Here is a 24,696-nt window from a genome sequence, read left to right as displayed (position 1 = left end):
TTTTTTTAAAGTTTTTTTTACTTAATTAGATTCGTCATATACATACAGGTACATACATATAATTAGACCTCTGCATTTAAATAAAATGTACATAATGTACATGTAATGTCATGTAGATGTAAAGCTGTCATTGACCAAAGAAGTTCTTAGTTGACTAACACTCATAAGATTTTGTTGACTAATCAATTAGTTGATTTAATCTACAGATCTGTGAAAGTTTCTCCACAAAGAATCACACAAAAGCATCACTTCAAATCTTGTTTACCAGAGATTTGCTCATAAATTTCTTGGAAATAAGTCATTCAGCATGAAAAAGCCTGCTTGGTTAACCACACTCACCCACAAATGGAAGGATTTCATTGATATTTTTGTGAAGGATGACACATTGCAATAACGATAACAATCAATATAAAGTAACACTTTGACGTGAAACATATACATGACATCTGCATGAAAGATCTATGACCAAATGTATGGCATTTCTGTAACAGGGGCCCTCTTAGATTAAAGAGTTGAAAGAGTTATGCAAGTACCCAAGCCTGCAAGTACAATGTCGTCATCAGCACTGCGGAGCACATTTTTGACCGGTGATGAATAATCCTGAACTCTTTGCACGAGATCTGTGGCCATCAGTTCTTTCTAAATAATTCAGGTTGGGGTGATTAAATCACCCACAGTGAGCGACAGATGTGGGATTAACATGCTGGCCACTGGTTGTGCTGAGCTCAGGCGTCGGGTCTCGGCACCAACTGACACTAGGATCACAGAGGCCATGCTCGAAGCATTTGCCAAGTTTGATTATGTAACATGGCCTGGGCAGTGTATGTTGGGCTTTGTGTGGCTTGGTGTGTCACACACACATAAAGTAGAAGTGAAGCTTTCGGGATTAGTGGTGGGCAGTGTTAATGAGCGCCTAATGCATGGCAGCATTATAGATCTTTCATCAGTGTCACACGGATTGTGGAACAGAGAATATGACTTTACTGTGAAAGTGATCCGTCTTTTGATAGCTGTGATGTCACACTGGTGTACGTGTCGTAGCAGGATTAGAGGCCAAGAGGTCCTGGACAATTAAGGGCATGTCGGGACTAAATGCCATGTAAGTGAGATGGTTGCTATGTAATCCCAAAGACATTGGCATTCAGATGGGATGGGGAGCCTATAGGGATGGGTAGACTATGACTTCAGTTACTTAAAGGGACTGTTTGTACTTTCAGAAATGCTTGTTAACAGCGACACCTGTGGCCGTTAAGTCAACGAAAGTCAGCGTCGTGCTCGCGCATGAACGAGCATTGCTCAAAACAGTGAGACGACACACGTCAGCTAAAACCACAATATCACTCTATATTTCACCTGCTTGGCAGTAATGTTAGCTGACCAGACAAAGGTCTCTCCATGAATCACTGCTGATCCTAGTGTTGGCTTTTCCTGCTTCAGCCCCGCTGCTTCAGCCTCCGGGGCTGAAGCAGCGTAGCGTTGTGTGAGTGAAGACAAGCAGGCAGGCAGAGGAGCGGTCTGAACAGCGTAGCCACACGCGAGCACGCATATGCGAGAGCGCGCATGGGAAACCGACCCAGTAGATTTATACATGTAAAAAGTTACAAACAGTCCCTTCAAAGGGACTCAATATAAGAATCGGAAATTGCTTGTTAACAGTGACACCTGTGGCCGTTAAGTCAACGACAGTCAGTTGCTCAAGCTCACGGTTGCACTACATAGACACGAACGAGCATCGATCAAAACAGTGATGCAACACACACGAGACTGAACGTAATTGACGGGCATCTTGTTGATTAACGTTAGCAACATTAGCCAGCTAAAACCACAATACCACTGTATACTGTAATGTTAGCTTACCAAACGAAGGTCTCTCCATGAATTGAAGGCCTGGCCGATGTTGATCCTAGTGTTAACTTTTCCTGCTTCAGCCTCCCGACTGTGGTCAGAAAGCATGGGGGAGTCACCGTAGTTTTGGTCGGAGACGATGACGGTACTCGCTCTGGTGCCCCTTCACGTCACTAAGCAGCAGGGAAACAAGACACGGGAAACCTCTTTTAGTTTTGAGGAGCTACAGCATTTATTTTTTGCACAAACTGTAACTTCCACTGAACATTCACTTGATATTCTCAAAGCTAAACGAACTATCTCCTGCTCCGCTGCTCGCTCGTGCACACACACTCCCACAACACTAGTTTTCCTCTGACGTCGGTCACATTCCTGTTTTGCAAGACGGGCTTCAATAGATATAACTTTGTAATTTTTGTGAGTTTGTGTGGTTGTCTGGTGCAGGCTGGTCGTTTATTCGCATTAACGGACTCCATTTCTAACCAAACATTAGCTATCGTTAGCTCTCCCTGTAGCTGCGGACACGCGAGCAAACATGACATCACATCCAAAGGGACGACCCGAGTCTTTCACATAAAAAGCAGTCTACAGGCTGATAGAGGAAACACAGAAAGTCGTGAAAGGTCTAATTTTTTAGGTTTCAGGTTACAACCTGTTCCCTCATTTGCAATAAAAAATACGTGTAAAAAATTACAAACAGACCCTTTAAGTAATTCTCAGCAGGTAGAATCCGATGGCATTCTCGTGCTAACTACTTTTGGGCATGTATCCATGTCAGGGCTCTAAGGTGCAAAGCTGTTATATAGTATAGCTGTTTTTGTTGCTAGATTTTGCCCAACAAGGTAAGCAAATTACCTTTTTTATATACTTTATATTGGCTATTTCTACTTATCCCTCAGAAAGAAAATGCTACAATTACAATAATGGTTTATTAGCAGTTGTCTGTATCCCAGAGCTATGAGTGCCACGGGTGCACCAGCCTCTCCCTTCACACTCACGGCTCCAGCAAATAAAACATATTAATTACCATATGGAGGCTGTTGCCACGTAACCTGCTGGCCAGAAGAAAAAAAAAAAGAAAGCGTGAAGCTGGTGAACCAAGCAGACATAACCTCATTAAACCAATGCACCAATGCTTAATCCTAGATAGATAGATAGATAGATAGATAGATAGAAGGTTGAGATGATTTTTTTTCCCTACGTCATCATGATATTTTGTCTAAATTACGCAACAGCAAGTTGACACCCAGGATCCCTTGGGAATGTCCCTTCTGTGACTCCCAGGGAACAGTTGACAAAGCCAGCTGGGGCCTGGACACACACACATTTTGCTCACATGATATAAAACAAAAAAGCGTTACACCTACAGAAGCCTTCCTCTGGAGCCAGTTAAAGGATGTGAAAGGATGCAAGGAAGGAGCCTCGCCAGGCCGGCTCTCTGCCAACGAGCCAGCCCATATAGACTAGTTATAATTAATGCTGGAACAAGCTCCCTGTAGCCTGGACTCTTGATGACAGTAAAATGAGGGGAAATCGTGTTGAAGGGGCTATATAAAGCTCTTCAGTGTCAAGCCGCATGTGGCTCTGTGGCCAACACTTTCACCGCTAAAAGTACTCCCTGTTAGTTCCTGTGATAGTATCACTCAATCAAAGATACGTACTGGACGCCTGAGATTATTATAACTACGTCTTTTCTGCATTGACAACATTAACTTCTACAAAGGAATTCATATACATGAATATATAAGCTTGTCCTATGGTGGGTAATATAGTACAAACCTATCTAATTCAATTTAAATCAAATATAATGTTGTTCTATCTTTTATACTGTGCAGTAGGTGAGTGCAGTAATCAAATGAACACCATTGTTATATTTATATGTATATTACTATAGCAGATTTTGAAAGGAAGTCAAGACTTGTGCAAAGATTGTAAGTACGATAGCATTAATAGTCCGAAATGAACATATGAAGTGGAAAAATACATGGTACTATATTAGGAGATCAATGATCGGTACATACTGAGGTATAAATTAAGTTATTCTATAAAGAGAAACAGACAATGTGTTCTTCTAAACACATCACAAGTGTCTCAAGTGTGATGGGAATCTATCCAATGCCTGAGACATGTTTTGTAGTCTGTTGCCCAAATGGAAGAGACACAACAGCCCCGTCCTACTGCCCACGCTTGTCGTCTTGTGCGACGATAAGCCAAGAGCCCACTGGTGTTGTCCATTAGCTGTCGGCAGTGTAACCAAGTACACATCAAAAGTACACAGCACATGTACAGAACTTCATGCTATTTTTGAGGAAGCTGAATTGCAATATATTTATAGTACACAATCAGAAGAAAGTTACTAGTTTTGATGAAAAATGGTCGAAAGATTTATTGTTAAAACCCAAATTACGAACATGTATTTGAATCAAGAACAATTGTATGGTACTGAATCTTATGTTATAGCAAACTTATCAAGGAGTCAAAGGTCTTTAGTTGCACAGTTAAGAACAGGAATCCTTCCTCTGGCCCTTGAAGTCTGTAGATTTAAAAACATCCAGGAGGACAACAGGTTGTGCGAAGTATGCGAGTCGGGAGAAGTTGAAAATGAATCACATTTTCTTTTGTATTGTCCATGCTATGATGATTTAAGAACTTCTATTTTAAATAAACTGTTCAAAATCCAGAAATCTTTTGGTGCTTGGATGATGACAAAATAGAAAGGCTATTTCATTTGAATGCTTATAAGTTGGTTACTTTTGTTTCTCAAGCTTGGAAAAAACATCAGGATGGTTTATTTGTTTAGTATTATTTGTAATTTATACTGCCACTCTGGTTTCTGCCTTTGTCTTTTCTTTATTTTCTAAATAATGGTGTCTTGTAAGCCCGTTTGGGCTAGGCATATTATTTATGCAAGACACAATAATAATCAAATCAAATCAAATCAAATCATGCACAGGATTTTTAAAAACACAGAGGGGGACATCATTCTATCACTTAGTCACGTACATATGGCTTTTTTTAGAGAAGACATTTCGACATGTCACAGTAGGAAAAGCGATTGACAGTGCTAACACCACATCAGAAGACGACTCAATTTTGAGAGAAGCTCACTTCTGAGATAATTGCCAAAGTACTATCTAAGTACCCAGCTAGAAAAATACTAGATTCAAACTGTTAAAGGCCCCAGCACACCCACACAGGTGTTTTCACTTGGCTAATTAGATCTCTGCGATGTCAATCAAGAACGTCTGAGCACACTCACAGTCTTGAAATGAAAAACACCTGTGTGGGTGAACACGTGTTGTATAGTTCTTGAAGAATTGGTTTCATACTTTGACAGATTATGTATGTCCAACGCGTAACATATGACAACGTCTTCCCTTTGACGTGGCTGCCATTTGGGAGCTCTAACCATGTGCAGACATTAAACGTGGCGACACATTATGTGCCTTATCTTCTCTTGGTTATACAGCAGGTGCCTCTAGTCTATCCTGATTCATGAAGCAATGTGAACGGACAACCCGAGGGGACATAAGGGTGCCACTCTCATTTCCTGGCTCTCGACCCTTGGTAATTACCTATGAGTGCCCAAAGGCCCTTGGTGTGTTTTAGAGGAAGAGAGAAAGACAGTAACATTATGTACTGTGGAAGGAGTAGTTGTAACAGAGGCCCAAGCCATGAAATATTACTTCTATTATTTCATTAAGATTATCCTCTTCTGCCTTTCTGTGCAACATACAGGTAGGTGTTTAATGGGTTAGCTATTAGCAATTTCCCCCTGATGGATTTGATATATAGTTTACACAAAAACACAATAAATACAATCCACATAGTTTCAGTGTTATTGTATAGTGCTGAGGATTGAAGATAGCAGCTATTGTTCAGCCCACTACAGTGGAGCTCTGAGGTATTTTGTGGTGTGCACAAAGCACCCATAAAATTACATTTGAGAAACATTCAAAATAATACTCGAAAAAAAACAGTCTCTTCCTTCTGTAAAAACAAGTGCTGAATGAAAGTATTCACTATAAGGTGATTTTTAGGGGGCTTTGAGTACCACAAACAAAGGGGAACCAAATTATGGAGTAGCTTTTCACATTTATCAATAAACTCTTCATCTGTCAAATGTTTCAGAAGTCACTTAAAGGGTCATTTAATCTAATTGCTGTCTTGTAATTGATTTTCCCCATGTTGTCCATGTATCTGTTTTTATGTTTTTTATTTTTTCCCACTCACAATGTTGTTTGGTTACGATTGGCCAGAATGCTTTATAGATATTTAAATCAATATCCTCCTCACAAACACTAACCATACACTTCCACACAACACACACACACACACACACACACGTATCTTTTTTTATATATTTACTGTATTGTTATTGTTATTATTATATATATTTATCTTGTCCTAATTGTTTGTTATCACTATTATGTAGTCATATTATTTCTTTATATTAATCTTGTCTCTATATGGAGGCTTCAGATAAGCCCAGTGGTTTTTTTTTGCCTCTTCCTGCACTATATATTATTCATTTATTTGTTTGTTATGTTGTATAGTCTTAAATTGTGCAAAACAAATAAATAAATAAACAAATAAACTAAATGCCAGTGAGCTCCATTGTATTGGGATAAGCTACATCAAATAGCTTCAAACGTAAGCAAACCACACAGCAACTGAGAAGGAAAATAACAGCAAAACTGGGTCTGTCCCAGCAGTGAAGTCATGAGAACAGACACAGAGCTGCGACTACAGTCTCTCTGGTTCTCCCCAGGGGTGGACTCAAATCTGTCAGCACCCTTCTCTAATGCAGCCCTCAGTGGAAGGCAACAGGGATAAGATACTGGCCTACCTAGACTATGCCAGGACGCATGGGTCATCTCTTTGCTGGCTGGCATCACTCTGTCCCAGGACGCAGACCTCGCTCCGGCCAAGACAACGTCTCCAGTGTCAGGCAGAATGAGGGTCTTTGTTGCCGCAGACTCAATACACAGGACCTTCACTCGCAGAAGTAGTTGGGTGGTTTGATATGGAGAACAGTATCCCTTTTAACATGATGACTGCAAAAGTGGAAATGGGGACAGTTAGACAAACTCTGCAGACCATGCTTTAGTAGATTCTTTTAAAGTTCTTTTAAACTAAATGTGGTTTGTGGGGGTTTCTGTTGTAAATAGATTTGTTTTTTACAGTAATACTGTTTTTCTAACCTCTCAAAAAGGGTACCAATCCCAAACTTTGTTGGACTTAGTTTCACTTTTTTTAAATTTGAATTCTAATCTGCTTGTCTGTTATGTCTAGGATCTTGAATGTTTTCAAGACAAATATTTTTTGCTTTTCATTCCACCTCTCAGGTGTGACATAATAGAGAAAAGACCCTGTTGAAAAGCAGTGAACTGACACACACACAAAAAAGATGAAACTGCAGTGAATCACACAACTGAATGGGGTGGTTACATAAGACAACAAAGCATTTCACTGTAACGTTATGCCAGGGAATAGATAATTGGTCAAAATGAAGATAAGTTGGTTAAAGTTTGAAATAACTTACGTAATTAACCTTACATGACAGTAATATGACTGGATTTGTCTTAAGCTAGCTAAATTGGCTAAGTAGGTTTAACAATCACAAGGTGTCTACAGGGGTTACTGTTTATTTATTTATTACTGTTTATTTATTTATTGGTTACTTAATATTTATTCTGTATTAGTCTATCTTCCTATTTTTTCTGTAAAGGATAATGCAAATTTGTGGATATTAGATTTTGGGTATACGAATAATGTATGCATGGTCAGGTGCTGTGTATTGTATATATGTCTATATATATATGTATATATGTGTATATGTGGTATGCAGTGTGCGCATGTAGTGCAATGTGTGGTGTGTGTATGTGTATATGTGTATTTATATGTATATATATATATGTATATGTATATATATATATGTATGTATGTGTATGTGTATGTGTATGTGTATGTGTGTGTGTATGTGTATGTGTGTATATATTGCGGGTTGTATTGCATGTGCATATTGTATATTATAAATTGTATATTATAATTAATATTTTTTGCATATATGAAAAGATAACAAATAGTCAATATGATTAAGTTAAATATGTAAGTAATTAATTAGTATTGTGATTAAGTTATATTATAAGTAATGAATTGGTATTCTGGATTGATAACAAATGTATATTTTGATAAGGATAATTATATCAGTAATTAATTTATATTTCTGTATGACACATATTAAAGGTAATAATTATAGTTAGAATAATTATAAATAATAATAATAATAACAATAGTTAGACAAATTTAGGAAAATGTAATTAGAGTATATGTATGGCTCAGTAAGGAAGCTGGTTAATAATTAATAATTGATTTATGGAGAAGGGGTGGGATTAAATTAGTTTATATATCTTCTCACTCCTTTTTGAATATGTAAATCAAGGCATCAAGTGTTTGACAACTTATTTTTCTTACGCTTTTCATTGAATGTAAATACTACTTGTTTTAAATGAGAAATGAATATAGCTAGCTGTTACAATGGAGTTTATCTCTGTAATTAATGCTAACGATAGTCAGCTGTTGCCAGGCTGATAATAAGTAATTTGTAAGTATTTCTCCAGTTTTGGCATTTTGTTTTTTAATGAAGATAAGTTTTTGCTTACCTTTCTCTCTGACGTCACAGTAATGTGACCAAGCTGACTCTTAACTTTGTAAAGTGCGCCACCTTGTGATGCTGCTACGTCATTACTCAGCCGTTGAACTCCTTGTCCCCCTCCTCTAAACCAATCAGCGGAGAGAATACTCACACGTCAAAGAAGATTAGCCAATGAGCGCTTACGTCTTTTTACAGTTAAACATGGCGTTCTTCGTATTGTGAAGCCGGAGCAGCTACAAACAACAAATATCTTTTATATTTTGAAAAACTGAAAAAGTCATGTAAGTTTTACATTTAGTAATAACATAGTGCGACTGGGGTTTGTCTTATTTAGCACCCAGCAACACAACTGTATCTTAATTCATCAGTTATATGAATGGCAACGGCAGCTAACGGCTAACGGCTAAATGGATCAAACAGCTGCTGCTCGAGTCACTAAGACTGAGACAGTTGATCACATCAGTCCAGGTGTGAGGTCTCTCAGAGTCCTCACTAAGACCAAGACAGTGGATCATATCAGTCCAGGTGTGAGGTCTCTACTCTGGCTGCCTGTCTCTCAGAGAATTGATTTCAAAATACTGCTGCTGGTTTACAAAGCACTAAATGGTTTAGGGCTAAAATACATTTCTGATCTTCTGCTGTGCTATGAACCATCCAGACCTCTCAGGTCATCTGGACCAGGTCTGCTTAGTGTCCCCAGAGTCACAACTAAACATGCAGAAGTTCAGTTTTTATGCACCAAATATCTGGAAAACCCAGAAACCTGCAGGACCAACTCCAACTCTGAGTTCTTTAAATCAAAGCTTCAAACTTTCCTGTTTGCTGCTGCCTCTTATTAAACCAGATAATGATCTTATACTGCACTAGAGCTTTTACTCTTGTGTGTTATACTCTATTGTAGCTTCTATCCTAGCTTTTTTTTTAAGCTTGTTTTTATTTTCTAATCTTTTTATAACTGTTTTAATTATGTCTTAATGTTCTTTTGCACTTTGTTGCAATGTTCTTGAATGTTTGTGTAAAGCACTTTGAATTGCCCTGTTGCTGAAATGTGCTCTACAAACAAAGCTGCCTTGCCTTACAAGTGTGTGGTGGTTTTTACCAGGATGAAGGTGGTCAATCTGAAGCAAGCCATCCTACAGGCATGGAAGGAGCGATGGAGTGACTACCAGTGGGCCATTAACATCAAGAAAAACTTCCCAAAGGGAGCAACATGGGACTACCTCAACCTTGCAGGTGAGATGAAAGATAGTGAAGTTCCCTAGCAGCACATCATGCTAATTATTTAGCTCTACACCAGTTATCTTATTGTCATTTACATTGTGGTTTATGTGTTTTCCAGAGGCCCTGATGGAGCAGGCGATGATTGGTCCCTCTCCTAACCCTCTTATTTTGTCTTACCTCAAATATGCTATTAGTTCCCAGGTGAGAGAAAAAAAAGCAGTGTAACTAGTGTAACTGAGTAGTGTGTGTTATTTTGCAAGTTGTGAACGTTATCTTCTCTCTCCTTAGATGGTGTCTTATTCCAGTGTGCTTACAGCCCTCAGCAAGGTAAATTATACTTGATGGAAATTACGGTATAATGCAGTTTGCTGTAATATATGACAGTTTTTCATCAACATGTCATTCATTTCATTTTTTATTTCGATCATGTAGAATACAAAAACAATAAAATAAAAAATAAAGAAAAAGAATGATCATACCAACAAGTGGACAGTCAGAAACAAGTAGTATTTACATACAATGAAAAGCATAAGAAAAATAAATTGCCAACACTTGATGCCTTGATTTACATATTCTAAAAGGAGTGAGAAGAAGTATAAACTTATTTAATCCCACCCCTTCTCCATAAATCAATTATTAATTATTAACCAGCTTCCTTATTGAGCCATACATATACTCCCCTAATTAACTTTTCCTAAATTTGTCTAACTATTATTATTATTATTATTTATAATTATTCTAACTATAATTATTACCTTTAATCTGTGTCATACAGAAATATAAATTAATTACTGATATAATTATCCTTATCAAAATATAAATTTGTTATCAATCCAGAATACCAATTCATTACTTATAATATAACTTAATCACAATACCAATTCATTACTTACATATTTAACTTAATCATATTGACTATTTGTTATCTTTTTTTATATGCACAAAAAATTATTTATAATATACAATATGCACATGCAATACTTCCTCCGTTAGGAAGTCGAGCGACTTCTTAATGTCATCGATTCCCTCGGCCGGCTGGTTCTTCTTGGGACCCATGTCGCCCGGTGTCACTTTAGTTGTCTTTTCGAGTAATCCTCTCAGAAAGTTGTTTGAAAATCCTGAAAGCGTGTTCTTCCTCCGAGTAACACACACGGGAAGCCGCTGTGACACATGTCTCTTTTCTTTTTTGATAGTTTGATGACTTTTCTCGGGAGCTGTGTGTCAAATCGCTGCTGGAGATAATGGACATGTTTTGCCATCGTCTCAGGTATGTTAAAATTGTCCATGACAGTGTTTTGTCCTCCTCCATCAGTGTTATACATTTTCCATCTTTAGTATTACCCTTGTAGCAAGTCTAACACATAGCTGCATCAATGTTAATGTTAGATTTGTATGCCTTGTATGACTTTAGGATTTCTTATAAAATCATGTTAATGATAAATGAATACATAATCTACAGTCAACTGTAACACTCAGAATATCATGTACAGTGAATTGGGGCAAGTATTGGTGTTCAGTGATTGCATAATAACCATTAACAAATATGTTAAATGGTCTATGTAGATAGAGGATTTATGTCAAAAGGAAAAGGTTGTTTATTTATATCTTGCTTTGACTATTGTTATTCCTATTACTCGAACTTCACTCAGATAACTTGCAATTCATCAAAACTGCTGCTGCTAAGGTTTTGGTCAGTGAAGGGATCATATAGTACCAAGATTGTTTAACAAGTTATCACATTGTATTTATTTCCATTAAATAACAACCATCAGCTACAGCTGCATACCACTTACTCTTAATGAGCAGCCTAGGATCCTTGGGCATGCAATCTTTTTATGTATGCATGTTTTATTCTTTATCTTTTGCTTACATGTTTTCTCAGTAAAAAAATGTTAATTTGGATTTGGAAAAGCCATGCATGTTTTTCCATTTTAAACTATCTCTGACTCACTGCCTCTCATCTCTGACTACAAAGCTGTTACGGGAAAGCAGAGGAATGTATCGGGCTGTGTCGGGCTCTGCTGGGAGTGGTGGTGTGGCTGCTGCAGGGCTGCGCCTGGTACTGTGAGAAGCTGAGAGAACTGGGACCATCGCCCAGCACCGAGGCCAGTCTGAGAGCCTGCCAGGAGAGGCTTCACAATCTGATGAGCAGCACCAAGAACAGAGCCTTGGTCCACATCGCTCGGCTGGAGGAACAAGGTGTTACGATTGTGTGTGTGTGTATGTGTTTACGCAGGATTGTGCAAAATGCATCTAGGCGCAAAACTACAGCTTTCAAAGCTACATGAAAAACAATTTGTAAACTTAATGTGACATTTGACTGAGTTTCATAGAGTTTTAGTTACCAGTGGTTGTCTGAAAAACTTGAAGACTAAATATTATCATTTATATTAGATGTCAGCAGATTTGATGTTAGAATAGGCTACCAGTCCTAAACTTATTCAAGTCAAGTCTTATTGTGCATAATTGTTGTGCCAGGCAGACATCTTACTGTGTTTCTGCTGCTATTCCTCCACAGGTTCCTGGAGCAACGTAGAGCAATCAGTGCTGAAAGTGACGGATGGCCTCGGCAGTGTACCTTACCCGACACTGAGAACTAAATTAGAGGAGAGCTTGTCACTTGTAAAAGGGTGAAGATTCTTGCCTCATTCCTAAATATTGAAAACACAGATCTATTTAACTTTGGCACGATGCTGCTCAGCCTAGACGTGGCAATATATTCATTTAAAGAACATCACAATCAATCTTCGTCGTGCTCAACTCTTCACTCTTTCTTCAGTATTCCCCAGATGTTGTCTGAGCAGACGGACCCCCCGTTCCATGCCTCCTTCCCATCAGTCCACGCCTTCATCATGCTGGAAGGGACCATGAATCTGACAGGGGAGACACAGCCGCTGGTGGAGCAGCTGATGATGATAAAGAGAATGCAGGTGAACATTCAGTTGCATAGAAATGTATAGTTAAATCTGCCTTAAACTGGCAGGGAAAGGAAAGTGCTTGAACACTCTTTTAATACCTAGAAATGTGTATAGTATGATGGCAGTAAATTGTACACAGTATAGTGAGGTAATTGTTTTAATCAGAATGGCCAGTGTTGAATTAAAAAAGGGGACGAGAGAAGTAAAAGATCAAACTAAATCTAAACAGCCCAACTTTTTCTGGAAAGAGCATTTGTTTTTTTCATCGTTGAGACCGTTCTGCCTTTTTCCTTGAATTTGTCAGTTTCTTCATGCAAGAATTCAGGCAGGAGCCATAATAAGACTCCTCTATTGTACGTATGTTTTATTATTTCAGCAGCAGTCTTCTCAAATTGTTTGTCCTCCACAGCGAATTCCTGCTCATCTTTTTGTCCTGGAGATCTGGAAGGCCTGCTTCACTGGCCTCATCGAGTCACCAGAGGGCACAGAGGAGCTCAAATGGACCGCCTTCACATTCCTCAAGGTAAGATTTATTTCAAAGATGAGGGCCATTCCCTCTATCTGCTTGTGATCTGCCTCTGTCTGGCTTTCTTTTTTGCTTGGCCTGAGTATCTATCGTCCTTTTGACTTTAATGTTTATTGTCCTTTTGACTTTAAATTAATGTCAAAATTTGGACTTCATTAGTTTGTTCATTTCCTTTTTTAAGTTTCTATCGTCAGTATTATTTCCACTTTCTAGTATTAAGTGGACTCTCCTTTGCCTTAGTTGACTTTAGTTTGTTGTTGCATGCAGTGATAGATTTAGTATGTAAGGTGAAATAAACTGACAATAAAGGCATCAGTGTCCAAATTATATAAGTGTTTTCATTTTTTATGCACATGCAACTGAATTTCTTATGTCTTTATACTAGATCCCACAAGTTCTGCTTCGACTAAAGAAGTATCCTCAGAATGACAAAGGACAGGTACAACAATTTACTCTCTGATGTCTTGCAGTCCTGGTCTAAAAAAAAAACAATAACTGTTGTTGAAATGTAATGTGATGAAACCTTCACTTTTAAAAACATGGTAAATGTGTTTTCCAGGACTTCATGGACGATGTGAATATTGCATTTCAGTACTTACTCAAGCTCACACCATTACTGGACAAAGCGGATCAGAGATGCAAGTAAGTGCTCCCAAAATGTTGCCACAAGCATCTTCTCTGCCTGTAATCTCATTGCAAGACATTCTAGATAAGAAAGCCGAGCTAAATGCCTGGTAATCCGGCACCATGACACTTATCACTTTTCTGGTGCTTCTTTGCATAGTTGTGACTGCCTCGGCATGCTCCTGCAGGAGTGTAACAAGCTTGGTCTGCTATCGGATTCAAATACAACCTGCCTTACTTCAAAACGGTACGAGTTCCCATCTCACGATGAACACATGATGCAAAACATTTCAGGAAAAGGACATTTAAGTTTAACAGAAACCCCTGGGGCCAGTTGCATAAAAATAGACCTAGTCTTTGCCTTAAATATAACTTTAAGTCAGACTTGCTATAGACACTTAAATTAACCTGTTGCATAAAGCTTCCCTGTGAGTGACCCTAGATTGCTTGTTGTGCAATGCATTATGGGTGAAATAAGACACTTCACAGAAGAGATCACATGTCGGATGCAACATCACACCAAGTATGGGAAAAAATAACAGAAAAAGTAAACAGCATAAATCAAATGATTTTTAGAACCGTTAAAGATGTTCAGAAACAATTCAAGAATACGATACAAGAATCCAAAAAAAGCTATGGATAAACAGTTTAAATAGTTAGCTAAAATGATCTGAAAGTAATGAATAAAGAGTTGAAATAGTAAGCTAAAATTTAGCTAAAAAATAATGGATAAACAGTTGAAATATTTAGCTAAAAGTAATGGATAAAGAGTTGAAATATTTAGATAAAGGTTAGCTAAAATTAATGGATAAACAGTTAAAATAGTTAGCTAAAAGTTTGCTAAAAGGAATGGTTAAACAGTTCAGTTTGTTAGCAATAAATCTCTCATCTCAGGCTTAACCAGGGGCAGAAGTGGCTAACTTTCCTACCTCAAATTAAGTCAGTCTTAATATTTATGCAACAGACAGGCTTAACTAGACTAGTCTAACCTGACAACCTAATTCCAGTCTAAGGCCAAGACTAGTTCTAAACTAAGTTTATGCAACTGGCCCCTGTTTTATATCTCTTTTCTTTATCGTTTGAACTCTTTTAGTTAATATGATCGTGGATGAAGTTTAGTTCACCATATTCACACAATACACCACATCCCCCGATCCCTCCACCCCGTCTCTGTCTCTCCTCTGCCCCTCCCTTCCTGTCCCTCTCCCCCCTGCACATTTGATTCAGGGCCGAGGACAGGGAGTTCGCCCCAAGGTTAAAGACGGCCGAAAATGCTAACATCCAGCCGAACCCGGGTCTCATCCTACGAGCTGAGCCCACCGTCACCAATATTCTCAAGGTAGAGCACCATAACTTGATATAAACTGCACAGGGCATTATCAGTGTTTTGTGTTATATGAAAGAAATGTATGAAAGTATCTGGTCTCAGAGGAAACAATGAGAAGAGAAGCGAAGTTACATGCTAAGAAAAAACTCAAGCAAAATGTCATGTGTCAGTGAATATAAGTGTCTCCCAAAGATCACAAAACTATAATGAATAGACCTGTATAGAAAGAACAAATGAACCTAACCCTTCCTTTTCTTGTTCATTAGACTGTAGACGCAGACCACTCCAAGTCCCCTGAGGGCCTTTTGGGCGTCCTGGGACACATGTTGTCTGGAAAGAGCCTAGACCTGCTCTTGGCAGCAGCAGCAGCCACTGGCAAACTCAAATCCTTTGCCCGGAAGTTCATTAAGTGAGTATATGCAAAGTAGGGTTGCAAGTTGAGACAAGTAGTCCCCTCAGTCCCCAGAATCATGAATCATATATTGACTTGTATACCAATTCACAGCCGTATTTTAAAGGGTGGAAACTCCAGTTGGCCTCGGAAGTGGATTTTTAACAAGATGTTTCTTATCTTGTAATTTTTTCTTTCTTTTTTTATTCTAGGCTTAATGAGTTTCCCAAGCACATCAGCGGCGAAGGATGTGAGTTCAAATACATAAGCGACATGTTCCAATGTGGGAATTTTTTCTCCTTGTTTGACATATTGTTTTTTAAATGAGATACTAACGTTAAGGATTTTTCCCCTCCTCTCATTCAGCCAAGTCTGCGTCAGTACGCGCCTTGCTCTTCGACATCTCCTTCCTCATGCTCTGCCATGTGGTGCAGACATATGGTTCTGAGGTTAGTTCATAGCAATTAGAGCTTGTCAGAAAAAGAGTATAATGATGTTAATGAGTACAGTATTCTGTGTATATTTTATCAGCGAATCAGCCTGCTCTTTCAGTGTAAGGCCACAACATGTCCATAGAGGGCTCTGTAGAAGTGACCTAACATTTTCTGCAGCATCTCTGCTGCTCACTGAACAGAATATTGTAGATTGATTAGATCTACATCATCTGTCCATTTTGACTGAATAATCCTAAATTGATTCACTGAGCACACGGCTGACCTGTGTCTCTCCTTTCCAGGTGATCCTGTCAGACCCCAGCCCTTCAGGGGAGACGCCCTTCTTTGAAACATGGCTGCAGACCTGTATGCCCGAAGAGGGGAAGACTCTGAACCCAGACCACCCCTGCTTCAGACCAGAGCCTGGCAAAGTGGAGAGCCTGGTCACCCTGCTGAACAACTCCTCAGAGATGAAACTAGTGTAAGTTGCATAACAGTGCGTAATATTTCGGGGGATCAATTAGCAGAAATGGAATATAATATTAATAACTATGTTTTCATTAGTGTATAACCGCCTTGTGTTTCTCTTAGCTTAGAATGAACCCTTCATATCTACATAGGGAGCAGGTCCTCTTCACGGAGTCCGCCATGTTACTCCGCCACATTTCTACAGTAGCCCAGAACGGACAAACCAAACACTGGCTCTAGAGAGAGCCTTTCACGTTTTTATGTTACCTGAAGGCCACCGTAGTTCTCCGTCACGCTTGTGAAACTGCGGTAATGTGAGCCGCAGAGTGCAAAACCGTGATACCGCCAGTCGCCGTTTGACTTCCGTTGCTCCTAAAGTAGTGTTACTATGGTAAGGATGCGAGCGAGCGAACGGCATTATCACGGTTTTGCACTTGGCGACTCACATTACTGCAGTCTTGGAAAGGGAGGAGTGAGCGCAGGGGTACTCAGTCGGTTGCAATCTGCAACCACACCACTAGATGCTACCAAATCCTACACACTGTACCTTTAAAACAACAAGTCTCCCACTTACGATTTATATTTATAGAATATAAAGATTTAATAAATGGTTTAGAACACAATATAATGTAGTCGCAAACAGATATGAGTGCATCTGTCAACTATTATTCCTCTTGTGAGCACCCATAACCGGATGCTAGTGTATAGAACAGATAACGTTTGACAATATAGTAAAACACTTATGTAATAATATAATATATGTCTTCATAGGAGACGTTATGTTTGCTGACAAATATTAATATACACTTAAAATGTACTTAGAGCTTCATACGTCTACATGATATCTGTATCATTCATTAAATGTTTATATACTCCATATAAATGCTAAATAGGGGCACTTAAATAAAGTTTTACCCTTTATAATAAACATAAATAATGTTTGTAATTGTAAAGTTTTTGACTGTATGTCATAGATGTCGGAGCTTCCCAGCAGCACATGAACGCACCAGACAGGCACACCATTCAAATCACTTCATTACCACGCAGCAATAATGACTGTGCTAGAAATAAAAGAGCACATGACTTTCAGAGTAGTGACACCTTTTTATTTGGGTGTTTGAGACCTCAGTGATGCTTTTGATACTTTTGATCTTTATATTTTATTTGAATGTATTGAACATTCGGATGGGTTTTAGACTGGTGTCATTGAAACAAGGACTTTAAATGTCAGGTAATGAATTACAGAGCATGTTAGTACTCATCTTATTATTTTCATATCAGTTATTTTTATGTAATGAATGCTCTAAATATGGAACTTCCTCTGATGTTTATCTGTTGTGACAGCCAGGTGAAATGGCATGAAATCTGCCTGAGCACGCCAGCAGCCATCTTGGAAGTACTGAATGCGTGGGAGAACGGTGTTCTCTCAGTGGAGGCAGTACAGGTCTGTTCAGCTTTAATGTTCTCACGATTTTCTTTCTCTTTGTCTTCCTGTGACCGGAAAAAACTTTCCTGAGTGTCAGTTGCTCACATGATGCTCAGGGCAGTATCGGTCACCTCCCTTGACCACTGCATGTCTAGGAATTTAGTTTTCTCAACTCTTTCAGTTTGACTCATTACTCAAGTGAGGGTAACGTATTCCTCGGAAATTGACGAGTAACAATGTGTAAGAAATTACAACAGCAGTGACGTCCTACAGTTGTAGCCGACTTCTCGTTTTTTTTTACCCTATTCCATTCAAGCTTTCGTATCACGCAATGTGGAAGGATGTTGTTTTAGTCAGAGTCATCTCTTCTCTGACCTTCCCTAATTACGCCAACCACATCCTTCTGTCCTCTTTTCATGCTGTCTTCTCTCTCTCTCTGAGTGTAGAAGATCACTGACAACATCAAGGGGAAGGTGTGCAGCATGGCGATCTGTGCGGTTGCCTGGTTGGTGGCCCACGTCAGGATGCTCGGGAGGGATGAGAGGGAGAAGCCCCAGACTATGATCCGGCAGCTTGTGACCCCGCTATATGGGGAGAACACTCTGCAGTTTTACAATGAACGGTACAAACAACTGAAACACACAAATCCATGATCAGATGCGGCCTCCTTCACAGACCATTGGATTAACAATAATGTCCTCTCTCCCCCCACACACTCTCACCAGCGTGATCATTATGAGTTCCATCATGGAGCACATGTGCGCCGACGTCTTCCAACAAACAGCCGCGACCCTGCGTCCCCCGGTGGAGGGCCAGGAGCCGATCCCCTACCGCAACCTGCTGCCGGCCAAAGACCCCATCCAAGTGGCCCTAAGCAAGCAGTTCCAGACGGTGCTGCGCAAAGGATGGGTGGACAGCCGGGCCCTGCATCTGTTTGAGAGTCTTCTCAACATGGGAGGGGTCTTCTGGTTCACTAACAATTTGGTCAAGGTAAGGAAGACCAAGAAAAGGTGCAGATAGCTCGAGGATCAACATCAGCAACGCTGGCTGAATTTAAAGGCTGCAACTATTTTCATTATCTATTAGTCTGCCGTTGATTTTCTTGATTAAAGGTAGGGTCAGTAAAGCTGAGAAATGAGCAAGAGTACACTAGATTTTTAAAAATGATCCAACCGAAAAACCTAGCCCAGTGTTGCCAACTCTTTTCCAATGAAAGTAGCAAGCAGCCCTAGCTCCAAAAGTCTCTAAATCTAGCCAGAAAGTCGACAAGTCGGCAACACTGACAGTCCGTCCATTCAGGCCTCCCTCCAAAGCCACACCGAAAATTATCATTATGAACATAAACAAATCAAAATGAACATTAACAGCGAACATGGCGATTGTTAGTGCTCACAGCTGTCAAGCTAGCAGCTTGTGAAGTACTCCGGTGACGTGCAACGGGCAGAGTGCACAGGAAGATAGGTAGTCCGTCCAATCAGTTCATTCAGCCCGAATGAGGTTTATTACAGTTCTGCGACAGCCACAGATACCAGTTTTTTTTTTGTTTTTTTTTCGTCAGAGCATTTGACTTATTGATTGCTGTCGGGATATAATGAGAATTTCAACAAATATAACAAAAAAATGTTTTTGAACAGCAATACCTACCCTACCTTTTAATCGCAAAAAAACTGAAAAATTATCTATTTAATACAGCCTCAGGTGATCTTCTCTAAATGTCTCGCTTTGTCCGACCAACAGTCGAAAACCCAGAGATATTCAGTTTACTATGATGTAAGACAAGGAAATTCCCACATTTTAGAACCTGGTTACATCGAATGTTTGGCAATTTATGCTTAAAAAATGACTTAAATGATGAACTGATTATCAAAATAATTGTTAATAATTTTCTGTTTACCAATTAATTGACTAATACTTGTGAGATATCTTGTGAGATATATGATGAACATCTTGGGCTTTGGGAAACACTGATCGACATTTTTCACCATTTTCTCACATTTTATAGACCGAACAACTAATCGAGAAAATAATCGTCAGATTAATTGACAATGAAAATAATCCTTGGTTGCAGCCCTAATGAACTCCACATGGTACTGTTTTTAAGATGATAAAAGCTCAACCTTGTGGCATCAAAGGCTCATGCAAGGAGACCTTAACTAGAGTCAGATTAACAGTCAGATTACTCGTTATGTGTAATCGGAGCACTGCGTTTTATTTCAGGAGCTGCTGAAGGAGACTCGCCAGGAGTGGGCCGATCGGGTGGTGGAGTTGCTCTACAGCATCTTCTGCCTGGACACTCAGCAGATCACTCTCACCCTGCTGGGTACCATACTGCCTGACCTGCTCACAGACTCCGCCCACTGGCACAGCCTGGCTGACCCACCTGGAAAGGCTCTGGCCAAGTAAGAGAAGCTTAATACTTCAATGTGACAGTGGAAGTGTTTGTTTTTTTGGTATTTTTGGATCTGGTGTTAACTTTTACTCTCCTGATGACACCTCAGGTTGTCTGTGTGGTGCGCACTCAGCTCTTTCTCGTCCCACCACAAAGGCTCGTTCTCAGCTCGTCAACGCAAGAGGCAGCGAGAAGATATTGAGGTAATACAGTCACACAAGGCCAAAATGTGTCACTAATGAAAAAACTATTTTCAGCGTGAGAAATATTCCTTAAAATTTGTATATATAATTAATCTCTAATAAATGTAAATTATTGGCCGCAGGACTACAACAGCCTCTTTCCCTTGGATGACACTCAACCCTCTAAACTCATGCGTCTGCTCAGCTCCAATGAGGATGAGCCCGCTGCCCTTTCCAGTCCAGGTCAGTCTATTAATGTCTGAGTTTTAATACACGTTTGAAGTATGAAGCCTGTGGCCTTACAGTCATTTGTCCGTCAGTCTGAGCCGGGGATTACGCAAATACCAGGCAGTTTTCCAAAGCGAATGGACTCTCAAAGACCCAGCAAGTTGCTTCTTGTAAGCAGTTTTATCTATCACAGAAAAGCCTAGATAAGCTTGGCTTGTCTCAGTGTTAATTATCTGTTGAGTGTCTTACCCGCCAGCAGGTTCTGACTTGAGCGCTGCAGTTTATTTTATGTGAGGGTTTTTGCTTTCAGTACTGAAACAACAGGAGGGAGATTGATTTTGAGAACAATAGAGGTATTATGCTTCCAAACTACTCTTACCATCCTGACCAGATATCAACCTGACTGACATAATGAGCTTTCGTTTTTTGGGAATTTTCACTTTTTCAATTTTAGCTACAGCTTCAAGGAATCCCCAGAGAGGGCGTCAAAGATCAGTGCGTTGCATGACTTGACTGAAACTAAGAAAGTGTTCTTTTCTTTTCTTTTTTACCCAAAGTCAAATGAGTTCCTCCTTTTACATTGAAAAGACATGTCTAGTCATGTCAAGACAAGTCATTTAGAAGCTGGTCATCCCATACAACTTGTCTTGTCATGTCAAGACAAGTAATTTAGAAGCTGGTCATCCCATACAACTTGTCTTGACATGTCAAGACAAGTAATTTAGAAGCTGGTCATCCCATACAATTTGTCTTGACATGTCAAGACAAGTAATTTAGAAGCTGGTCATCCCATACAACTTGTCTTGACATGTCAAGACAAGTCATTTAGAAGCTGGTCATCCCATACAACTTGTCTTGACATGTTTAGTGATGTCAAGACAAGTCATTTAGATGCTGATCATCCCTTAAAAGAAGTTTTTGCTGGACACTTAAATCTATTTATACCTGTAGCTATAGATTTAACAAAAAAATAGCTGAAATATGGTTAGTTTTTAGTCTTTAATGATCATTTTGATTCAAAATAATATTAAAATGAAGAAAATTGCACTCACTTTTGGTGTGATGAGAAATTGACATTTGTTTGAATAATAGAATAATCAGCTCTTTGTCTTTAGAAGGACTTGAAATGTGTCTAACAAGGTTATTTTAGGAACAAGAGGATATTATGTAAGACGGTAGTGGGGGGAAGTCTTTTAGGCTTTCACAACCTTTAGTCAAGATTGTATTTTGTCTACAGAATACTTAACGGTTAACTTCAACTTCCCTGTTGACATTCTGTTGTTTGTTTGTGTTTTTTTTTGTCTCATATGACAAAATTAAAATGAAAACAAAACTTATCAGTTCTTCCGCTGTTTCTCACGCCACGTTATCTCATAGGCGACCGATCAATGAGCAGTTCCCTCTCTGCCTCCCAGCTCCACACTGTCAACATGAGAGACCCTCTCAACCGAGTCCTTGGTGAGAACTCATGCCCTCCTCCTATAATAACTGCCCGTCAACTCACCAACACATGCATGTGTGATTACTTTAACCGTGACCATTCATACCACCTGTTCTCTTCTCTCCAGCCAACCTCTTCCTCCTCATTTCCTCCATCCTGGGCTCAAAGATGGCGGGACCTCACACCCAGTTTGTACAGAGTTTTATGGAGGAGTGCGTTGATTGTCTGGAGCAGGGGAGTCGCGGAAGCATCCTGCAGTTCATGCCCTTTACAATGGTGAGTTATGCCGCTGGGAGGGGAGGGTGGAGATTAGGAGGGAGGCGAAGGGCTGTTACATCAGACATTACTGGAAAAGGGTTTCAGATTTCTTCATAAACTTTGTGTTTGATCTGCTCGTCATGAACATACTTTTGAGGATTGAGTGCTTTAGTGAAGAGTAATAAGATAGCGAGAGACGGGGAGAATCCAAGGTCCATGCTCAGAATTTCATCAAAGCAAGAAGATCCCGGATTCAAACACGGTCTGGGCAGGGCTTTTCTGTGTGGAGTTTGCATGTTCTCCCTGTGTTCGCGTGGGTTTCCTCCAGGTTCTCCGGTTTCCTCCCACCACCAAAACATGTATTCCCCCCCTCCCCCCCCTAAAACCTATGCCCAATCAAATGTGCAGATCATAAAATCAGATCTCAGATGATCTGCTGTCGTGACCCCTAACAGGAGCAGCAGAAATACGAACAAGTTGTTTGAATTGTTAAAAGTCACCCTGGTGGTGCTCTTGTGTGCGGCACAGACACACCCAGACACACCAAGCCAATGTCAGAGAACTAGCTGTTGTCTTGGGTTCTTTCACACACAATAACGACTACTTTGAGCTTAGCTTTCAGGCCTTTTACTTGAACGTTATCAGCAAGTACATGTTCAATGCATGACTCGTTACACTGACTCGTTACAGCCTGACCCGGAACTATATTGAACCGCTTCATGACATCATCTCCAGGTTACATGACAAGCTGATTACATTACACCACATCCCCTTTACTTTAAATTCAAAGTGAACCTGAGCTGTTCAATTCAATTCCACACATTGTATACGCAATCACATTTTCCATGAACTCAAATACCAAAATCATGCTTGCTGCTGCTGTCAGAGTCCCTGAACCTGCTTCAGCAGAATTGTCCACTTCCGGCTTGTGTTCATGTTGATTCTCACTCTCACTCTGAGACTCTGGCGCTGGTATCGGCACGAGATGATGACGATTCCTCCTCAGTGTCCCATTGTGGGCCGCTGACCACAATGGACATTACACCACACTAGCGGCGATGAAGGCGGCCGGAAGACAGAGGACTGCGAATATACAAGCTGTTGTTATGATACATACGTGAAAGATAAAGCGGCATTTGCCGACCATTTTCGCACCACTCTCACTCACCACTTGGCTTCATTCCAGATGTCGTTGTGAAAATATCTGTGTATCGGAATGATCAGATGAGATGAAGATGAAAAATGAGAAGAGCCTTCTGTGTTCGTCCTCTTGATGTTATTCGTTGGCTTGCTTTCCTCACTTCCATTTCTCTTATACTATATCTTTGTTATTCGTCTTTCTGTGCATCCAGGTTTCTGAGCTGGTGAAGCTGCCTGCTTTGGCCAAACCTAGAGTTGTCCTGGCCATCACTGATCTGACTCTGCCACTGGGGAGGAGAGTAGCTGCCAAAGCCATCTCTGCCTTGTAAACTGTGGGTTTAACTTTACCTCAGGTCTCAGTGAGACCCGTTGGACCAGTGTCTCAGTGTCAACTACAGAACTTAATGTTTATGAACCTGGCTGGATCATGCATTTAATACCATGTTTATAACCATGTAAACACAGTTTGCTATTGTTTTTTAGGTTATTTTCCACACTTAAAGAAATGTGTAAATAAGTTTTAAAATAAAAAAAAAACACAAAACAATGAAGATCCTCTTTTTCCCTTTTATTGTATGTTAAAGATCATATAGTGGTTACATCACATTTAGAATTTACAATAACATGAGGTCCAACCGCTGTGATCGCAAACATTGATGATGATGATGATCACATGACACCACATGACACTACGTACAAGGGACATTGTACCACCCTCTTGAGTGACAAAAGCTCGTGGTCATCATCCGCCTCTTGCAACACTTCCTCAAGGAAATCTGTCTGGCAGAAATAATGACACAAACACTCCTATTTCACTTTTAGTTGCACTTCTCTATTACAGTATTACCTCCACTGGAAATTTAGACGTAATGGAGAGCAGCGTGTTTCAGCGTGACCCACTGCCGGTGCTTGATGTGTCATCACGCATGGTCATTGATAAAAAGGAACGATTCCCTTTTACAGGAAAATGTTTTTTTTTTATTTATTGAAATGTCAGAAAATATACAGTACAGTATTTTCAAAATGAAAAACAAAAGATTAAATAAAATTACATAAAAAAAGATTCATACAAAAATAATAAGTTTAATTTAAACATCTAGTAGAATGTATAAGTAGTCCGTAATGTGCCCCAATCCCCTAAAATGAGTGTTAATAGTTCATAAATAGTTCATAAATACAAAGCTGTCTCTAAATGTTCTATTTCGCTGTAATTCTTTTTT

General features: G+C 39.6%; 1 protein-coding gene and 1 long non-coding RNA gene across 4 annotated transcripts; one reads left to right on the top strand and one right to left on the bottom strand.

Annotated features, from left to right (window-relative positions):
• Positions 1-1,869: 1,869 nt before the first annotated feature.
• Positions 1,870-8,614, bottom strand: LOC119479581. The gene is made up of 3 exons (XR_005204711.1): positions 8,511-8,614; positions 6,695-6,902; positions 1,870-2,018 (listed from the first exon to the last, which is right to left on the bottom strand). It is a non-coding gene; the product is annotated as an uncharacterized LOC119479581 (long non-coding RNA).
• A 28-nt stretch (positions 8,615-8,642) lies between these two features.
• Positions 8,643-24,027, top strand: med24 (mediator complex subunit 24). 3 transcript variants are annotated; one of them, XM_037755345.1, is made up of 26 exons: positions 8,643-8,784; positions 9,606-9,736; positions 9,843-9,925; positions 10,013-10,051; positions 10,918-10,991; positions 11,700-11,923; positions 12,243-12,354; positions 12,504-12,654; positions 13,052-13,165; positions 13,554-13,607; positions 13,728-13,810; positions 13,953-14,039; positions 15,032-15,131; positions 15,386-15,528; positions 15,723-15,760; positions 15,877-15,959; positions 16,247-16,425; positions 17,757-17,856; positions 18,285-18,460; positions 18,564-18,828; positions 20,056-20,237; positions 20,337-20,430; positions 20,553-20,652; positions 22,015-22,095; positions 22,206-22,354; positions 23,689-24,027. In XM_037755345.1, coding segments are annotated over exons 1-26 (2,961 nt in total). In that variant the 5' UTR covers positions 8,643-8,782; the 3' UTR covers positions 23,806-24,027. The 3 variants fall into 3 exon arrangements, with proteins under 3 accessions (XP_037611273.1, XP_037611271.1, XP_037611272.1); XM_037755343.1 differs by having other exon boundaries at positions 15,020-15,131; XM_037755344.1 differs by lacking the exon at positions 8,643-8,784 and adding an exon at positions 9,010-9,028 and having other exon boundaries at positions 15,020-15,131.
• The last annotated feature ends 669 nt before the right edge of the window (positions 24,028-24,696 follow it).

The sequence above is a fragment of the Sebastes umbrosus genome, chromosome 20, assembly GCF_015220745.1.
Source record: "Sebastes umbrosus isolate fSebUmb1 chromosome 20, fSebUmb1.pri, whole genome shotgun sequence".
NCBI classification, from domain to species: Eukaryota; Metazoa; Chordata; class Actinopteri; order Perciformes; family Sebastidae; genus Sebastes; species Sebastes umbrosus.
Note: the sequence above shows the minus strand (reverse complement) of the source record. Positions and strands in the feature narration are given on the sequence as shown.